General features: G+C 35.8%; 1 protein-coding gene across 1 annotated transcript in view; it reads left to right on the top strand.

The window, feature by feature from the left end:
* LOC140849252 (serine/threonine-protein kinase TAO1-like) overlaps positions 1–20,462 on the top strand; it is a 209,260-nt gene that overhangs the window by 143,298 nt on the left and 45,500 nt on the right. The window contains 6 exon segments of the mRNA XM_073236241.1: positions 1,582–1,746; positions 3,721–3,888; positions 7,400–7,597; positions 15,376–15,504; positions 18,040–18,243; positions 20,190–20,429. Coding sequence (XP_073092342.1) covers positions 1,582–1,746; positions 3,721–3,888; positions 7,400–7,597; positions 15,376–15,504; positions 18,040–18,243; positions 20,190–20,429 — 1,104 coding nt within the window.

The following is a 20,462-nucleotide window of genomic DNA, read 5'->3' as shown; positions in this document are numbered from 1 at the left end:
TATTTTCACCAACACGCAGTTCAGTACACAAGGATATTGCAAGGATCATGTACATATTAGGTAGGGTTATTTGCAACTACAGTATGTAGAAGAGCAGTATAAAGTTTCAGTAACACTTAGGGAATTCTAGGCCCTAAGCACACTTACAGTCTCAAATTCAAGCCCAAAAACTAGGTATTCACAATAGCAACAAAAGGTTTAGTATAGCTATGAATTATGTAAGTGAAAAATAAGCAGGATCCATTTGTAGAAAACTATTAAATAACTTAGAATTACAAGATATATTATTTTCAGATAAAAATGACCGAATATTATAAATAGTGGTACATACCAAGCTAAGGCTCAGGAAAAGGAAGAATGTGTCTGGCTTCTTACATTTGCCTAATGAAGGCAAAAGAAGCTCTTTTGGTAATAACCCAGCCCACCAGGAATGCATACTTGACCTTGGGTGATGCCAAACCTGCATATGTATTCATTTACCTGGTCCATTTTGTATATTGCCATTATTGAAAGTGATAGGAAGAATCTGTCAAGTGCATCCTTCCCTTTGGCCTAACCACATTTCTGTTGCAGTCTGTCATAAGGAAAAAGAATAAAATGGAAAAAAGTGACTTACTGTATGAAGCTATTTATCTCAGAATGAAAAATTGAAAATAATTATCAGAATTAAAATAATGGTTATGTAATTTTGGCATGAACATTTGAGGAAATAGTCTGTAGGCATTATGAGTTGAAATAACATAATACTTACAGCAATAAAAAGAGAATAATATATAGTTACAACTCTTCAGAGAAGAAATAAATCTGAGCTAATAAAGGGGGTAAAAGTCTTAAAAGAATTCAAGATCATCTCATGAACTCCAGCGCACAAGTCATCTTTCTGCAATCTGTGTGCTCACTACAAAACAAAATCTATACTTGGAAAATTTCTGAGAAGACATAAATATCCAAAAAATACCAAATGTAATGATGATAATCTTATAGTAGAATTGTTCTTTCTACTTTTCTGTATTTGATAATGTTAAGCTTTATTAAATATTAATGGTAAAAATCACTAATACATAACGTCTTTTAATCAACTGCTAGTGTTTTATGAAGTTTCATTTAAGCAACATAAAGGAGCCCATTATACCCAAGTAGTATGTTATGTAATTCACCATCAGTAAACACATTCCTGTTGAAATCTAATGTAATTCAGAACTGATAGTGTCTCCTCTATGAAACCAGTTCTAAGAATTTGTAAGCATTTACTTAGAGCTCTAATTGGACTTAATTCTTAATGTTTACTTAGACTCTGATTATTTCAACTCTGCATTTTCATTTGGCCAACAAAGGTGTCATATGTTCAAAGTTTTCATAAAAAGTACAGGGGAAGTTATGTAGGCACAGAGTGTATACATGTAAATTAAAATTTATAAATCTAAGAAGTAAAAAGCATAGCAGAATTAGATAACCATAGATTACATGCATTATCTATAATTATTTAGGATAGTAACTCTAGGGTCCAAGAAGGGATTCATTTGTTCTGAATGAAAAAATATATAGGTCTCAACCTGACTTTTGCCTTCTACTCTTAACCAGGACCCCTTTGTGCTTCGGGAGCACCCTACAACGGTGTTAATAGATCTCCTTCAAAGGGCAAAGGAAGAAAAAAAAAGAGTGCTGGACAATCTGCACAATCGAAACAAGAAGGTCCTTTCCCAGGAGGCACATAAAGGGCCGGCAGTAGAAGCACAGGAAGGAAAGGTAATAACTTAGAAACGGCTCAAGTATTGGGGTCTCTTTATTGGCTTCTTTCCTTATGGAACTTTTCTTGCCAAGAATCTTTTATATCAGTGGTTTCCAGATTGTGTCTTCACAGTGATTCTCTGAGGTCCCAGGTGGAGAAAAAGGTTTTGCATTCTTTAAACCAAACTCTCGGTAGTGGACATCAGCATAGTAAAGCTGTGTGAAGTCTTTTATTAGAGAAACCTGTTCAACTTTTATTTAATCTAGTCCCTCTCAAAATTCTGGTCTACTGAACACTTTTTTGCCTGATTGTCTGATGGCATGGGACACGCTTTGGAAGTATTTGAAATTACGCGTTTTGGAAGTTGACGGTGCTCACAGAGAAGTCATTAGAATTACCAACCATTCTCCTTATCTTGTTTATTGTATAAACCTCTCCCCCAGTGCCTTTTGTGTAATGTTTGATACATGTTTATTAAATTGGAAATTTCTTGCTTTTTTATAAATAAATGAATGAATGAATGAATGAATGAAATAAACATGTGACTTAGTTAAATTTATCCTGGGGGAAAAAAATTACCAAGGATTCTTATTCTGTTACTGAGAACACTTCATTCTTTTCAGTTGTGTATAGGAATTCATTCCTCTACATGGTTCTAAAATACTCATTTTATAGGTGAGTAAAGTAAGGCTCAGAGTGGTTAACTAACTTACTGTAGAAGCATATGGGTTCAGATTCATATATTACTCTTGAGACCAAGTTGTTTCCATGTTACCATGTTTCCAAGTTTGCAGTAGAAATGTTACAAAACTTCCTCAAAGGAAAATATAAAGCTTATGATTTGTGGAGCTATCTTTTTTAGTCTAAGTATTTTCTGTTTTCTTCTTTGCTCATGTCTCAATGCCAAAGCTTTGATTCTTTTTTATTGCTTTCTATTGAGAAAGATCCCTGCATTCTTAAAACAGTAGTAGTTACTTTTCTTTTTAATAACACTACATAATTAATGAACTATAAAATAGAAGACTTTCTTACATACAGTTTTGGTATTTTTGATATTGTTTTTTAGTTCTAACACTAGTCACTAGAAAGTTGGGGCTATTTTAGGTATATGAATTACTTTAGTAAAGTGAAATTAATAAAATTCTAATGTCATTAAACATTAGAATAACAGCAACTTTTTAAGGCTGTGGATGTAAAAAAAGATCCTCCATATACTATGGGTCTGTATTTATTATTCTGCATATCTGACAGAGTTTTGGTATGGTAAGACTGTAATATTGGTGCCCAGTTTAAGGCTGTGGATGTAAGAAAAGATCCTCCATATACTGTGGGTCTGTATTTATTATTCTGCATATCTGACAGAGTTTCGGTATGGTAAGACTGTAATATTGGTGCCCAGATACCAAAGTTTGCCGGGTTTCTTGGGAAGAACAGTCTTCTAATTATGATTAAATATATATACAATTTTTAATTTTACATAAAAATAGGTAGGAATTAATATTAAATTACTTAGTGGAAGAAGTTTAGGCTAAAGACTATATTCTGAGAAGAAAAGAAATATAAAAGGCTTCAATAAAAAATAACTAAAAGGGATGTTTATAGGATTAAAAAAAAAAGGTTGGGGTTTGGTTTCACCATTGGAATCACTGAGAAATGAGCAGCATCTCTGTGTATACCCCATGAGATGTGTAGTAGAAATGGATTTCAAAATAATGTCAAAAATTTTAGAGAAAAGACTACCCTTTGGAAATAACTCTGAATTGATTAACTTTTTCACTTAGTTGGTTGGGCTTTTTGGTATTTACTGTCGGTCATTTTTTTAATCTGTCAACTAACAACTGATAAACTTTCTGGTCTTGGCAAATACAAGGAATTTCTCAAAATAGACCACTAACATTCTGAAGACTGTGTGTGCCAAGCGGTGTGCTAGATGCTAATAATCAAGAATTCAGGAGATAAAGATATTTGAATCTAATACTCTTTTCCCTCAGGACCAAGATCACGGTGTTGGACAGACAGGAGCAGTGAATATTGGAAATCATCAGTCTGTTCCCCGTGTGTCCAACAAGACCAGGAGTCAAAGCTACAAGAGTGAGCTACACGTGACGGAGGGAATCCACACAGTCATGTCTAATAATTCTGCCATCCATCCGGAATCTGTAAGTATTTGGATTTCAGTGAAAAAAAATTCAACTTTGGTAACTAATTTTCCTAGTCTGGTTTGTTTAAGAGTTTGGGGTTTTTTTTCCTTTGATGTATCAGAAGTTTGGAACATAATTTTAGGCAACTTATTTTAAAATGGCAAAAGGCTTTTTAATTCCCAGTTTAATGTCTGCATTTAGGAAACGTGTTTTGAGAATGCAAAAAGAATATTTTTTAAATCTTAGAATAATTAAATCAATAAATACCATATAATGTATTAATTGAAGTTACTTAGATGAAAACGAAGGTATTTAAAAATAGTAACTATTCAACATGATATTAATGATAATGGTTGCCTTTGGGACGTGGAGAAAGGTTTAAGGTGGGTGATAATGGAAAGTGATTTTTGTGTTTTCCATAATGTTTACATTTTTTAAATAAAACTGGGTGTAATTGTAGAAATTACAACTTCTCAGTTTAGGAAATGTGGATGTTTGCTACACTTTCATGTGTAAGATTTTAAATTTTCTTGAAAACATTGGAAGGTCAGGTAACTCGTTTTCACAATTGATAGGAATGCTTCCTTTTTAACTTCACTGCTTTCAGTATTACCAAAAGTTACTAGGCACAATAGCTAAAAGATGGAAACAACCCAAGTGTTCATTAACACATGAATGGATAAACAAACCATAGTGTGTGTGGTGTGTGTGTGTATATATATATATATATATATATATATATATATATATATATATATAATATATCTACAATGGAATATTACTCAGCTGTGAAAAGGAACGGCGTTCGGATATATGCTACAATGTGAGCGAACCTTGAAAAAATGCTAAGTGATATAAGCCAGACACAAAAGGAAAAATATTATTAGAGTTCCACTTATACGAAATATCTAAAATAGGCGAATTCACAGAAAGTAGATTAGAGGTTTCTGAGGGGCAAGTGGAAGATGAAATAAATACTTTTATTTATTTATTTATTTTATGATCTTGGTGTCATTAATGTACAATCACATGAGCAACACTACAGTTACTAGACTCCCCCTATTACCAAGTCCCCACCACATACCCCAGAACAGTCACTGTCCATCAGCATAGTAAGATGCTACAAACATGTACATGTCTTTGAACATGATGTTTTAATTTCTGTGACAAATACATAGGATAAAATGGCTGAGTCATAGGGCATATGTATGTTTGACTTTCATAAGAAACATACAGGTATTTTTTCTCTGATATGTCCTGCAAATATTTTTTCTCCATCTGTGATAAATTAAAATTTTTAGTTTTAAAATCCAATTCAAACAACCCATTAAAAATGAGTGAAGGCCATGAAAAAGCTAAGAACTTTTCCTCTAAAATCAGGAATAAGACAAGGATGCCTACTCACAACACTTTTATTCAACAGAGTATTGGAAGTCCTAGCTACATTATCAGGCAAGACAAATATAAAAGGCACCCACTCTGGTGAGGAAGAAGTGAAACAGTCATTGTTTGGAGATGACCCGATGCTACATAAAAAAAGCCCTAAAGACTCCACCAAAAAACTATTCAAATTAATATATAAACTATACCTCAATTTTTAAAAATGTGTTAAAGACTTGAAAAGACATTTATCCAAAGAATGTATACAAATGGCCAACAGCACATGAAAATATACTCAATATAATTAGTCATTAGAGAAACGCAAATTAAAACTATAATGAGTACCACCTTACAGCCACTAGGATGGCCAGCTATTTTGTTGTTGTTGTTAAGGTATCATTGATATACAATCATATGAAGGTTTCACATGAGCAACACTGGTTACTACATTCACCCATATTATTGAGTTCCCACCTAACACCCCATTGAAGTCACTCTCCATCAACGTAATAAGATGCTATAGAATCACTGCTTGTCTTCTCTGTGCTATTACTGCCTTCCCCATCTCCCCCCTCTACACTATGTGTACTAATCATAAAGGCCCTTAATCCTTTTCTCCCTGCCTTCCCACCCACCCTTCCCACCCCTTTCCCTTTGGTAACTGCTAGTCCCTTCTTGGACTGTGTGAGTCTGCTGCTGTTTTGTTAGGTGGTTAGCTATTAAGAGAGAAAAACAAAAACAAAGATGGAAAATAACAACTAGAGAGCACGTGGAGAAATTGGAACTCCTGCTATATATTGCTGGTAAGAATGTAAAATGTCAGCTGCTGTGGTAAACAGTTGATGATTTCTCAAAAAGTTTAACATAGCATTTCCCCATGATTCAGCAATTCTACTCCTAGATATATACCCAAAACAATTGAAAGCAGGTACTTAAACAAATGCATATACACAAATGTTCACAAGAGCAGTATTCACAATATCCAAAAGGTGGAAACAACACACAGGTCCAGCAACAAATAAATGTATAAACAAATGAGGGTATGGACATACAGTGGAATATTATTCACTATAAAAAGAAACGAAGTACTGTTGCATCCTGTACAATATGGATGAACCTTGGAAACATGCTAGGTGAAAGAAGCCAGATACAGCAGGTCACATATTATATGAAACATCCAAAATAGATAAATCCATAGACAGAAAATAGATTGGTGGTTACCAGAAGGGGAGATGGGGGAGCAACTGCTTAAAACATACAGGGTTTTCTTCTGAAGTATTATATATGTTTTGTAACTAGATACGGGCAGTCTTGCAGAACATCATGAATATACTAAATACTATTGAATTGTTTACTTTAAATGATTAATCCTACATTATATAAATTTTGTCTCTGAGAATCCAGTTTGTACATTTTTTTCTTTACAATGGGGCAGTGGTTGCAGAACATCATGAATATACTAAATGCTACTGAATTGTTCACTTTAAATGGTTAATCTTACATTATCTGAATTTTGCCTCTGTTTGAGAATCCAGTTTGTACATTTTTTTCATTATAATCAGTGTTTTTTGTGTCCTACCCAAGAAACATTTGCTGACCCCAAGGTCATGATAATATTCTGTGTTTTCTCCTGCTCTCTGATTCTGGATTTTAGGTTTATGTCAAGTGACTCTTGTCAAGTTAATTTCTGTGTATAGCATGATTAAGCATTTATTTATTTAGAATACAGAGAACCAGGTGTTACAGCAGGATTTGTTAAAAACACTTTCCTTTCCTCTTTGAATTAACTTGACTTTTTGGTAGTAAATCAATTGACTGAATATATGTGGGTCTGTTTCCAGATTTCAGTGTGTTCCTTTGCTCTCTTCAGCCTGTCCTCATACCAATACTGCACTGTTTTGATTACTGAATTTAAATCTACCAACTTTTCATATCCCCTCAAAATTTTGGCTATTCTAGGTGCTTTACATTCCCATTTAAATTTTAGAACCAGCTAGCTTGTCTGCTTTTTCAGATGAAATTTTATTAGAAGCTGTTGACTGGGATCTCCTACATGAATTACCTACTTAGTTGATAGTAGACTGGTCTAAGATGGTTTTGAAAGAAAAAGGTTTTGCTTTATTTCATTCTTTCCTCTCCATTGTTGTAGGTTACAAGGGAAATGGAAGAACATGAGCTCAGAAAACTTGAGCATCAGAAACAGCTGATGTCTCTGAAAGATAAGCTGAAGGCTGAGATGGATAAGCATCATCTCAGGTTAGAGAAAGATCTTGAAATGCAGCGTAACAACTTTGCTGCAAAAATGAAGAAACTGATCAAGAAACATCAGGCTGCTGTGGAAAAAGAGGTAGTTGACCGGTATTACTAATGTATTTATTCTAACTTGTGGCTATTTCAAAATTAACCAAGATGGCATTTTGATGTTAGGGTATCTGTTCCCCAGAACCAAGCAAATCAAATGGGGAAAGGGAAAAATATGTACATAATAGGTTAAATATCAAGTGCTGGGTCGGGAACCAGTAGGTACGGAATTATGTCCTGATAACTTGATAGTTTTATCATGTAACAGCGATTAAAGTCAGGTAGATCAGATTAAAGATGACGACGTGAGAGGTGAGACAGAGGCCTCCTCCCAAAACCACATATAATATGAAAATATTGTTAATACAACTAACCCTAAAAGATCAACAGGAAAGAAGGCAGCACCAGACTTCTTACACCTGGAGAAAAGAACAGACCTCAAAAAACGTAACATACCAAAGCCATGATCTGGGGGGCCCATGCTCTTCTCCCACCCCAGCTCACTGGCAGAAGGAAGAGAAATGGAGTGGAGACAGGGTGGAGGCCTAGGACTGCTGAACACCCAGCCCTGGAGATCTGCTGTGGGAGCAAGAACTTATATTACATGGTCCTCTGGAGATCAGTGGGGTTGGAAAGCTAAGACAGGAAGAATACTTGGACAGACTGAGATTCCAGCTGTTGTGGAAAACAGGGATTCACATCCAGCTGCTCTGGGAGAAAAGAAAGGCAGGCAGTATGAGAGACTTCCTAACAGTGAGAGGGCTACTAAATGGGCAAATATTGCACAGGGCTTGCTGTTCAGGAAAAAGGACAGGTAGACAAAACTGTTCAGGTGCACTCTGCCCAGCAGGTTGGGAACTTTTCAGGAACTTCAGGCACTCCATCCCCCTGGGTGGCTATACAGCTCCGAGGCCTTCCTCCATGATATGCAGCCTGCTGCACCTTCTGGCAGGCTGGCACTGGCTTACAAACCATCTGCCCCTGCCCTGGCATCAGTCCAGCCAGAGGGAGGTCCTGCCTACAGCAGTTACAAATGCAAAGCATAGAGGGTTACACCTGTGTGTTTGGTTGACTAGTCTGGCTGTGTAGAGACGTACAGTATCTGGGAAGCAGGAAACAGCTCTTCCCAACCCCCAGTCACCAGCGCCGCTCCTCTGAGACCCCTGACATGGCTCCATGGGCTAAGTAATTGCAGGGAGTACACCTTCAGGGTCCTAGATGGTGCCACATACAAAGATGAAATGTCAAAGGAACCTGGTTGAAACCAAAATCCCCAAAACACCAGAAAAGAGGTCAAGTGACAATGAACTCATCAATCTTCCTAAAAGAGATTTAAAAAATCATAAACACATCCATGCAGGTACAGAAAAATACTCAAGAATGCAGGAACAAATCCAGAATAGAGATACATTCATTATGGAATACAATGTGGGGATTTAAAAGCAGATTAGATATGGTCGAGGAGATGGTAAATGAAAAAAATTGAAGAAGAGGAATGCAAAGAAGCTGAGGCACAGAAAAAAAGATCTCTAGGAATGAAAGAATATTGAGAGAACTGTGTGACCAATCCAACCAGAACAATATTCGTGTTATAGGGGTATCAGAAGAAGAAGAGAGAGGAAAAGGGAAAGTGTCTTTGAGGAGGTAATTGCTGAAAACTTCCCCAATCTGGGGAAGGAGATAGTCTCTCAGGCCATGGAGGGGCACAGATCTCTCAACACAAGGGAGACAAGATAGACAACACCAAAACATATAATAATTAAAATGGCAAAGATCAAGGGTAAGGACAGAGTATTAAAAGAAGCCAGAGAGAGAGAAAGGATCACATACAGAGGAAAACCCATCAGGCTGTCATCAGACTTCTCAGCAGAAACCTTACAGGTCAGAAGGGAGTGGCATGATATATGTAATGCAATGAAGCAGAAGCAAGAATACTCTATCTGGCAAGATTATCATTTAACATTGAAGGAGGGTATCAAACAATTTCCAGATAAGCAAAAGCTGAGAGTATTTACCCCCCACAAACTGTCTCTGCAGTGTATCTTGGATGGACTGCTATAGATGGAAGTGTTCCTAAGGCTAAATAGCTGTCACCAGAGGTAATAAAACCACATTAAAGAAAGCAGAACAATTAATTACTAAGCAAATGCAAAATTAAATCAACTATCCCAAAGTAGGTTAAGGGATAGACAAAGAGTACAGAATATGATACTTAATATATAAACAATGGAGGAGGAAGAAAAAGGAGGAGAAAAAAAAAGAACCTTTAGATTGTATTTGTAATAGCACACTAAGTGAGCCTAGACTCTTAGATAGTAAGGAAGTTTTCCTTGAACCGTTGGTAACCACGAGTCTAAAGCCTGAAATGGCAATAAGTACATACCTATTTGATAATCACCCAAAATGTAAATGGAGTGAATGCACCAATCAGAAGACACAGAGTCAATATGAGGGATAAAAAAGCAAGTCCCATCTATATGCCACCTAAAAGAGACTCACCTCAACCCCAAAGACATACACAGACTAAAAGTGAAGGGATGGAAAAAGATATTTCATGAAAACAATAGGGAGAAAAAAGCAGGAGTTAAAGTACTTGTATCAGACAAAGTAGACTTCAAAACAAAGAAAGCCACAAGAGACAAAGAAGGACATTACATAATGATAAAGGGATCAGTCCAACAAGAGGATATAACCATTATAAGTATCTATGCACCCAACACAGGAATACCTACATATCTGAAACAGATACTAACAGTATTAAAAGAGGAAATAGAATGCAATGCATTCATTTTAGGAGAATTCAACACACCACTCACTCCAAAGTACAGATCAACCAGACCAAAAATAAGTAAGGAAACAGAGGCACTGAACAACACATTAGAACAGATGGACCTAACATATCTACAGAATGCTCCACCCAAAAGCCACAGGATACACATTCTTCTCAGGTGCACATGGAACATTTTCAAGAATCGATTATATACTAGACTACAAAAAAGAATGTCAGTAAATACAAAAATATTGAAATTGAACCAACCAGCTTCTCAGACCACAAAGGTATGAAACTAGAAATAAATTACTCAAAGAAAATGAAAAGACCCACAAACCCATGGAGGCTTAACAACATGCTCCTAAATAATCAATGAATCAATGACCAAATATAAACAGATCAAGCAATGCAAAATCTGTGGGATGCAGCTAGGGCTGCGCTAAGAGGGAAGTATATTGCAATAGAGGCCTGCCTCAGGAAAGAAGAAAAACCCGATATGAACAGTCTAAACTCACAATTAACAAAACTAGAAAAAGCAGAACAAATGAGGCCCAAAGTCAGTAGAAGAGGGACATAATAAAGATTAGAGCAGGCTTAAATGAAATTGAGAAGAATAAAACAATAGAATCAATGAAAGCAGGAGCTGGTTCCTTGAGAAAATAAGCAGAATAGAAAAACCCCTAGCCAGACTTATCAAGAAAAAAAGAGTGTCTAGAAATGAGAAAGGAAAAATCACTATGGGCACTACAGAAATACAAAGAATTATTAGAGAATATGGTGAAAAATTGTATGCGTAGAAACTTGATAACCCAGAAGGAATGAACAACTTTCAAGAAAAGTACAACCTTCCTTGGCAGACCGAGAAAGGAACAGAAAACCTGAACAGATCAATTACCTGCAGCAAAACTGAATTGGTAATAAAAATCTACCTAAAAATAAAACTCTTGGAGCAGATGCCTTCACTGCTGAATTTTATCAGACATTTAGTGAAAATCTAATGCCCATCCTCCTTAAAGCTTTCCAAAAAGTAGACAAGGAGGGAATACTTCCACCCTCATTCTATGAGGCCAGCATCACTCTAATTCCAAAATTAGGCAAATACACCACAAAAAAAGAAAATTATAGACCAATATCCCTGGTGAACATAGACACAAAAACACTCAACAAAATCATAGTGAAAAATATATCAAACAGATAGTCTATCATGATCAAGTACGATTTATTCCAGAGATGCAAGGATGGTACAACAGTTGAAAATCCATCAGCATCATCCACCACATTAACTAAAATAAGGAGAAAAAGCACATGATCATCTCCATAGAAGCTGAAAAAGCAATCGACAAAGTTCAACATCCATTCATGGTAAAAAATCTCCAGAAAATGAGTATAGAGGGCAAGTACCTCAACATAGTAAAGGCCTCATATGACAAACCCAAAGCCAACATCATACTGAACAGTGAGAAGCTGAAAGCTATTCCTCTAAGTCGGGAACAAGAGAAGGATTCCCACTCTTTCCACTTTTATTCAACATAGTACTGGTGGTCCTCGCCACAGCAATCAGACAACACAAAGAAATAAGAGGCATCCAGATTGGTAAAGAAGCAGTTAAACTGTCACTGTTTGCGGATGACATGATATTATACATAAGAAACCTTAAAGAATCCACCCCTAAACTACTAGTACTTAGAACTGAATTCAGCAAAGTGGCAGGATACAAAATTAATACACAGAAATCTCTTGCATTCCTATACACTAATGATGAACTAGCAGAAAGAGAAATCAGGAAAACAATTCCATTCACAATTGCATCAAAAAGAATAAAATACCTAGGGATAAACCTAATGAAGGAAGTGAAAGACCTATACCCTGAAAACTACAAGACATTCAATAAAAAGAAGATAGCGATAAATGGAAATAACATCCCTTTGCTCATGGATAGGAAGAATTAATATTGTCAAAATGGCCACCCTGCTTGAAGCAATCTACCGATTCAGTGCAATCCCTATCAAAATGCCAATAGCATTTTTCAGTGAACTAGATCAAATAGTTCTAAAATTCATATGGAACCACGGAAGACCCCAAATAGCCAAAGCAATCATGAGAAGGAAGAATAAAGCTGGGGGCGGATTATGCTCCCCAACTTCAACCTCTACTGCAAAGTCAATTTGGTACTGGCACAAGAATAGACCCAAAGACCAATGGAACAGGCTAGGGATCCCAGATATAAACCCAAGCAAATGTGGTTAATTAATATACCATAATGGAGCCATGGACATACAATGGGGAAATGACAGTGTCTTCAACAACTGGTGTTGGCAAAACTGGACAGCTACATGCAAGAGAATGAAACTGGATTATTGTCTAAACCCATACACATAAGTAAATTCTAAATGGATCAAAGACCTGAATGTAAGTCATGAAACCATAAAACTCTTAGAAGACAACATATGCAAAATCTCTTGAATATAAACATGAGCAACTTTTTCCTGGACGCATCTCCTTGGGCAAGGGAAACAAAAGCAAAAATGAACAAATGGGACTACATCAAGCTTCTGTACAGCAAAGGACACCATCAGCAGAACAAAAAGGCATCCTACAGTATGGGAGAATATATTTGTAAACAACATATCCGACAAGTGATTAACATCCAAAATATGTAAAGCGTTCACATACCTCAACACCCAAAAAGCAAATAACCCAATTAAAAAATGGTCACAGGATATGAACAGATGCTTCTCCAAAGAAGAAATTCACATGGCCAAGAGGCACTTGAAAAGATGCTCCATATCACTAATTACCAGGGAAATGCAAATTAAAAGCACAATGAGATATCACCTCATACCATTTAGCATGGCCAACATCGAAAAGACTAGGAACAACAATGGTGGCTAGAATGCAGAGGAAGGGGATCCCTCCTACACTGCTGGTGGGAATGTAAACTAGTTCAACCATTGTGGATAGCAATATGGAGGTTCCTCAAAAAACTAAAAATAGAGATTCCATTTGGCCCGTGAATTCCACTCCTAGGAATTTACCCAGAGAAAAAAGTTGTCAGATTGAAGAAGACACATGCACCCTTATGTTTATCACAGCACTATTTACAATAGGCAAGATATGGAAGCAACCTAAGTGTCCATCAGTAGTTGGATGGATAAAGAAGAAGTGGTACATATGCACAATGGAATACTTTTTAGCCATAAGAAAGGAACAAATCCTACCATTTGCAGCAACATGGATGTAGCTAGACGGTATTATGCTCAGTGAAATAAGTTAGGGAGAGAAAGACAAGTACCAAATGATTTCCCTTATTTGTGGAGTATAACAACGAAGCAAAACTGAAGGAACAAAGCAGCAGACTCACAGACTCCAAGAAGGAACTAGCAGTTACCAAAGGGAAGGGGTGCCGGAGGGCAGTTGGGGAGAGAGATGGAAGGGCATTGAGGGCTATTACGATCAGTACACATGGTGTTGGGGGGATCATGGGGAAGACAGTGTAGCACAGAAAAGACATGTAGTGACTGTGGCATCTTACAACACCGATGGGCAGTGACTGCAATGGTGTATGGGGGGAACTCGATGATATATGTGGATGAATGTAGTAACCACATTATTTTTCATGTGAAACCATCATAAGTGTATATCAAAGATACCTTAATGAAAAAAAAAGTCGTTAAGTATTCTGTTCTAGGCCTTGGGTACTTTGGCTATCTGAGGAGTTTGATAAATCAGTTAGTAGGTGATTCAGGTTCTAAAAAAAATTTATCATTCTCTATGTACTTTTTGGAAACCTTAAATTTATAGTAGCATTTTTATATCAGAAGAATTGAAGAGTACTGTAGTATACAGAGAATGTTAAATTAAGAGAAATTAAGAGGGTTTCAGATTCACATTTAGCCCATTTGTTTACTACAAATAAGTATCATTCTACTGTATGATAAAGGTGCATTTTTTTAGGAGTCTTTTGTGAAAACTGGTTTCTAATTTCCTTGGTGTCCCTTTAGTTTCAATTTATTTTGATAATCACAGTTGTCAAGTAAAATGTAAACTTCTCAATAAATTTACACCATATCTTCAAATATGTCTGCAAAAAAAGAAGAATCACCGTCTCACAGTAATAGAGAATTTAGCAAAATAATTTCTGGTGTAAATGAATATTTGATTTTGAAATAATTTGGCAAAAGAATATAGAAATATTTAGAATCCTGTTTGATGTTGTACTTTCTTGAATACTTTGTAAACAGGTAGATACTAACATTTTTAGGAAAGGAATTCATGAAACAGGATGTACAATATGATCTTAGATTTGTTTTATATATTTATATCAATATCTATACATGCCTAGAAAAAATTAGGAAGGGTATGCACCAAAATGTTTATATTGGTTATCTCTGTGTGGTAAAATCATGCAAGATTTTTCTTCTTTGTGTTTTTCTGTATTTCCTAAATGTTCTACAATGAATATGTATAGTTCACCCTTGAATAACAGGTTTGAACTGCACAGGCCCATTTATACACATATTTTTTTCAATAAAGGTCTTGGAAAATGTTTTGGGAGACAGTTTAAAAGATCATTTTCTTTTTTCTAGCTTTCTTTATTGTAAGAATACAGTATATAATTTATACAACATACAGAATATGTGTGAATATCTGTTCATGTTGTTGGTAAGGCTGCCAGTCAGCAGTATGCTTTTAGTAGTTAATACACAAGTCAAGCTAGATAAAAGGTCATAACTTAATTACATTTGTTTTGTTTTATTAGTGAGGGGGGTCGGGCAGCATACTCTAGTTAAATGGGGGGGAACGGTGAAAACACTGACCCTGTAAAAGATCAGCATTTTAAAGATGAGTTCCATTTTAGTGGTTCTCTGAAATTCAAATCATAAGGATGCTGAGTAATATTTGTTAATAATTTATTGGATATTCTTGTTTTGGTAATGATTATACTGATTTTATATTCTTAGGTGGGAGGAAATATCTTTGCTAATGTGTATTAAACTGCTGCTTTGAAGCTTATCTGCTTAGCTAATTTGATCCATTTAAAAATTTTCCTATAGGCTGAACTGATGTCCAGTGAGGAGAACAAATTTCAACAACGTATTCAGGCTGAGCAGAAGAAAGAACTGAATAGCCTTTTGAAGTCCCAGAAGAGAGAATACAAACTTCGAAAGGAACAACTTAAGGAGGTATTTACTTTATAAAAATTTTCAAGCCACTTGCCTGCTTACTGATTATATCCAATATTGATCTACTCGTAGAACCATTAAGATAAAATTTTCTTTTGTTTGTGGCCACTAACAATATACCAGTTTAAGTGAGGACATTGATTATAACCTATTACTTTTCAATGGCTGAGATCCTCAGTTGAGTGGGATCTACAAAGAGTGATCTCTTTAAAATGTGAATTATTTTATAAAGCTTTTATTTATAGTAGCTTTCCTAAGCACTTAAGAAACTGAGTCACTAGAAATAAAAATATTTTAGCTATGAAAAAGAGCCATACATCTCTTCCTTTAAAAGTAAGTCATACCTTCTTACTTTGGGCTCAGATTACAATAATTTGTTCTTATTCTGATTTTAACACAGAATAAGGATAAGAGACATTTCTTCTCATCCCATTTTCTTTACTAGGAAAGCATGCTAATTATGTCTTTATGGCTACAGGATTTCATGTGTGTTTGCCCTTTATGTGCTGCTTTCTTGAACTTATTTTTATCGCAGATCTAGTCTAACTGTGAGGAAAGCCATGTTGTCCTAAGGCAATTTCTGAAAGGGGATTATTATTCAGGATAGTGGTCAGGACAGGAAAATGATTTGTGTCAACTATAGTATCTTTATTATATTGCAGAGAATATAAATCATCCATCTTTCATAGGTATAAGATGATTTTTCAGAGACTATTGACCTTACGGTTCTTCACCTGTTATTCAAGAAACAAACCAATTCTTTATTACTTTTGTGGATAAGATACTCAAACACATAAATATAAAAAGCACATAAACTTGCAGTTCTCAACTGAAGGATGTCAATGAGAAGACAGAGATAATACAGGCGTATACACAAAGAATCATTTGGCTATGTTTTTCAAAATCTTTTGCCAAGGAAATTCCCCACCCACCGAGACTTCCCCAGTTTACACCCTCTTTTACAGACTGATGGACTGAAATTTTTAGTCCATGTAATTAATTATTTGCATGCAGATAAATTAATCTTGATAAAATAACCATAATCTCTTTGGTACAGTGCTTTCTTGTGTATAGGAATTTGACCTATAATTAGATATATAAGTCTTATTAAGGATATTGGTGGCACAAAGCCTTGCTATATATACCCTGCCGAGTGAGGTTCATTGATAAAATTTTTCCAACTTTAAAGAGTGTAACCTGCTATGTATTCCCATTACTGTAATCTAAAAGCTAAACTCAATACCAGAACATGGGATTTGAAAAGATGGTAAACAGGATTCCCAACTGTAAATAAATATCCAACAAAATGCAGTTCTATAGTTGTTTCCTAGTGAAATCAGGTTTTAGTTTTATAAATGAATGTGTTGGTTTAGATAATCCTTTAAGCATATAATTCATAGTCTAACTAATAAGCTCGTTTTCTTTTAGAAGGTAGTTTTGTGTCTGCGTGTGTGTGTGTGTGTGTGTGTGTGTGTGTGTGTGTGTGTTCATTTAGAATGATTATTATCAGTATAGAGGAAGGGACCTACTATAGTCTTAGTGGGTGGGAAATTTCCTTGGCCAAAGATTTTGAAAAACATAGGCAAGTGATTCTTTCTGTATATGCCTGTATTATCCCTGTCTTCTCATTGACATCCTTAAGTTGAGAACTACAAGCTTATGTGCTTTTTATTTTTATGTGTTTGAATATCTTATCAATGAAAGTAATGAATCATCGGTTTCTTTCTTGAACAACAGATGAAGAACCATAAGGTTAACAGTCTCTAAAAAATCATCTTAGACCTAGGAAAGATGGCTGATTTATATTCTCTGCAAGGTTGATGCATTGTAGGTTGAAATATACTAGTATTGATTAGCATCCTTGGGTTTGCATCATTGAATGTATTGTCAGTATTCTCATCCTATCCAGTATAAATAAATTTTTTAGGTAGTTTGTGAGATGATGTTTAAAATGCTGTAGAAAAACATTGGTCTTGCCTTGTTCAGTGGTTACAGTGCTGAAGACTAAATCTATTCTAAACGGTCTCTATTTTCCTGTGGTTTTGTTGATTTTCCATTTAATTTCTGGTCTTTTATACTGAGCCCATCCTTAACTTTGCCAAAAACTTAGTATTTCAATTGTTGAAAGCCAAGAAGTGAGACATAACTATATTTTAACCTTAATTTTAATTCATGTGTGATTTTTACTTGAAAGCACTGTCTTCTTCCCCCTTTTGGGAGGATTTCAAACAAAGATGTTTTACTCCATTCACCAATCATTGCGTGCTTTCAAAGCTACGAGCCATCCTAAATATAGCTGTGCAAAGCTAAAAATATGCATGTTTTCTAGTGTATTTTTTCTCTTTTCTGTCCTACTTCATGGATAACTCCAGAAACAGAAAAATACTACCTACCTCCTTTAAGGTCATTGCCCTGCCTGCCCATGAGAGAGGGCACAAATTAAGTATTTTTACTGAAGATTACCAGCTACCAAATAGTATATTCATGTAGTTAATTTTTATGTATTTTGAACTCAGTTGTTTTTTATCTTGCCAGGAGCTGAATGAAAACAAGAGCACCCCAAGAAAAGAAAAACAGGAATGGCTTTCAAGCCAGAAACAGAACATACAGCATTTCCAAGAAGAGGAGAAGACCAATCTTCTTCAACATCAGAAACGGTACCTAGAGCTGCAATGCCGTCGCTTAAAAAGAAAGTTGCTACTTGGGAGCCATAACTTGGAGCAGGACCTTCTCAAGGAGGTATGTTTAAATGGTGTGAAATCAGAATCTTCCTGAAAATATGTCAGTCACATCCCACCCTCAGGGCCTTAGAGCACCTCTGCTTGCCTTTGCCTAAGTCCTTCTTCCCTGGAAACCCAACCCACACGATTCACCTTCTCCCTCACTTCATATCTCCTCAATTCTGATCTCCAAATCCTCCTCCCTTCTTTAAATATTCTTGCACTCCTCTCTCTCTCTCTCACACACACACACCACACACACACATACACACATACGTGCACACACTTTTTATGGGGATCTCTCTCTCCCCAAGTAGAATGGAAATTAGATCAAGTCCCAGGTTCTGTTCAGGGCTTTTATATCCAGTGGCTAGGTATATCCAGGCCTTGTAGCTAGTGGCTGGCCCATAATAGGTATTCAATAAATATGTATTAAGTAAATATTTAATGAATATTAAATCCACGAATGAAAGAACTGTTAATTTTTAATATGAGAAAATTAATTGGATAACTTATGCCTTTTCATCCAAAATGGGTGCCATGAGGTATATACTACCATTTAACATAATTTTATAAACATTAAATTATTCATTGGGAATATGTAGAAACTTATGCCAATGAAAACAACGGTACTCATTATCAGGTATACCTATGAGCATAGATCAATTTATTTTCAAGAGTGGCCTAAAATAAACTTCAAGTATAACATAATTATTCAAATTCACTAATAAAGAAATTCAAGTTAAGACAATTGCATCAATTAGATAAGATCGGTCTAAAAAATTGATGAGTCCTAGTAGTGGCATGGAAAGTGGTCAATGTTGGTAAGAATATAAATTGATACTGCCATTTTGGAGCATAATTCAGCAGCTTTAACAATTTAATTTGCATGTATCTTCTACCCATCGAATCCGCTTCTAGAATTCTATCCTAAAGAAATAGTAACATAATTATATGGTGTATCATGTGTAGATGTTTATTGAAAATTTGTCATAAAGCAAAAAGTAGAAAAACTATGGCATCAGAAAGCAGAAGCTTCCAATAAAAATTTCTTTAAAAATCTGTATTTGTCCATTATATTTTTAGGTAAAGCAAGCATATTATATGCCTATAATATATATTGTTATTCAATTTTAAAACTGTATGTTTTTGTGTAATGGTTGTGTCACGATAAGCGTGGGGAAGGTTGGGAAACATATGCACCAAATGTTGGCCCCTGGAGAAGGGGCAGCGGAGGCAAAGGGGGCACGTCTGACTTCCTTCTACATAGTAAAAGAGAGAGAGTGTGTGAGTGTATGTGTGTGTGTTGTACATTTGATCTTTTAAACTGAAAAAAATTGTAGTAACATTTATTGATCATGAGGCAGGTATTCTGACAGCTTTCCACGTATGAACTCATTTCACCCTCACGTTAATTTTATGAAACAGCTGTGTTATGGTCTCCATTTGAGAAGTAATGAAATGGAAGCACAGAGAGTTTAAGTAATTAACCCAAGGACTCACTGCTTGTCAGTAGCAGAGCCAGGATTTCGAAAGCAGGCAGCCTAGCCCTAGAGTCTTGTGTTCCTAACCCCTGCACTATACTGGGTACACTGCATGTAGTAGAATTGAATGTATACTCTGAAGAAAGTCAAAGGATGACTTAGAAATCCTGTTCAGATACAAAATTAGGAAACATAAATGACGGAAAGAGAGTAGAAAGGACATTAAGTCTCTTGGGACAGATGTGATATGTCTTAAGCTTATTGCTAAAAGTAGTATAAATAGTAAATGAACAGATAAGGCAATTGTGCTACTAATTGCCCATTTTCTACAGTTCCAGTAATAAAACTCTAATATTTACTGTGCAGCCATTACTGAATCAGAGAATTACATCTATATCCTGGTTATTCTGTTTCTTAGGATTTTTTTTCTCCTGGCATTGTACATCATCAAATTATGCCTTTGTCTTTTTTTATGGATTAGGAATTAAATAAAAGGCAGGCTCAAAAGGACTTAGAGCATGCAATGTTACTGCGACAGCATAAATCCACGCAAGAACTGGAGTTCCGCCACCTCAACACAGTGCAGAAGATGCGCTGTGAGTTGATGAGACTGCAGCATCAAGCCGAGCTCACTGACCAGCTGGAGCGTAATAAGCGGAGAGAGCGAGAACTAAGGCGGAAGCACGTCATGCAGGCTCGACAGCAGCCTAAGAGTCTGAAGGTACCTTTAGCCTAAGCTTCTTGGCAAAGGAGA

This window comes from Manis javanica, chromosome 4, assembly GCF_040802235.1.
Source record: "Manis javanica isolate MJ-LG chromosome 4, MJ_LKY, whole genome shotgun sequence".
Lineage (NCBI taxonomy): Eukaryota > Metazoa > Chordata > Mammalia > Pholidota > Manidae > Manis > Manis javanica.
This window is presented reverse-complemented; position numbering and strand designations above follow the sequence as displayed.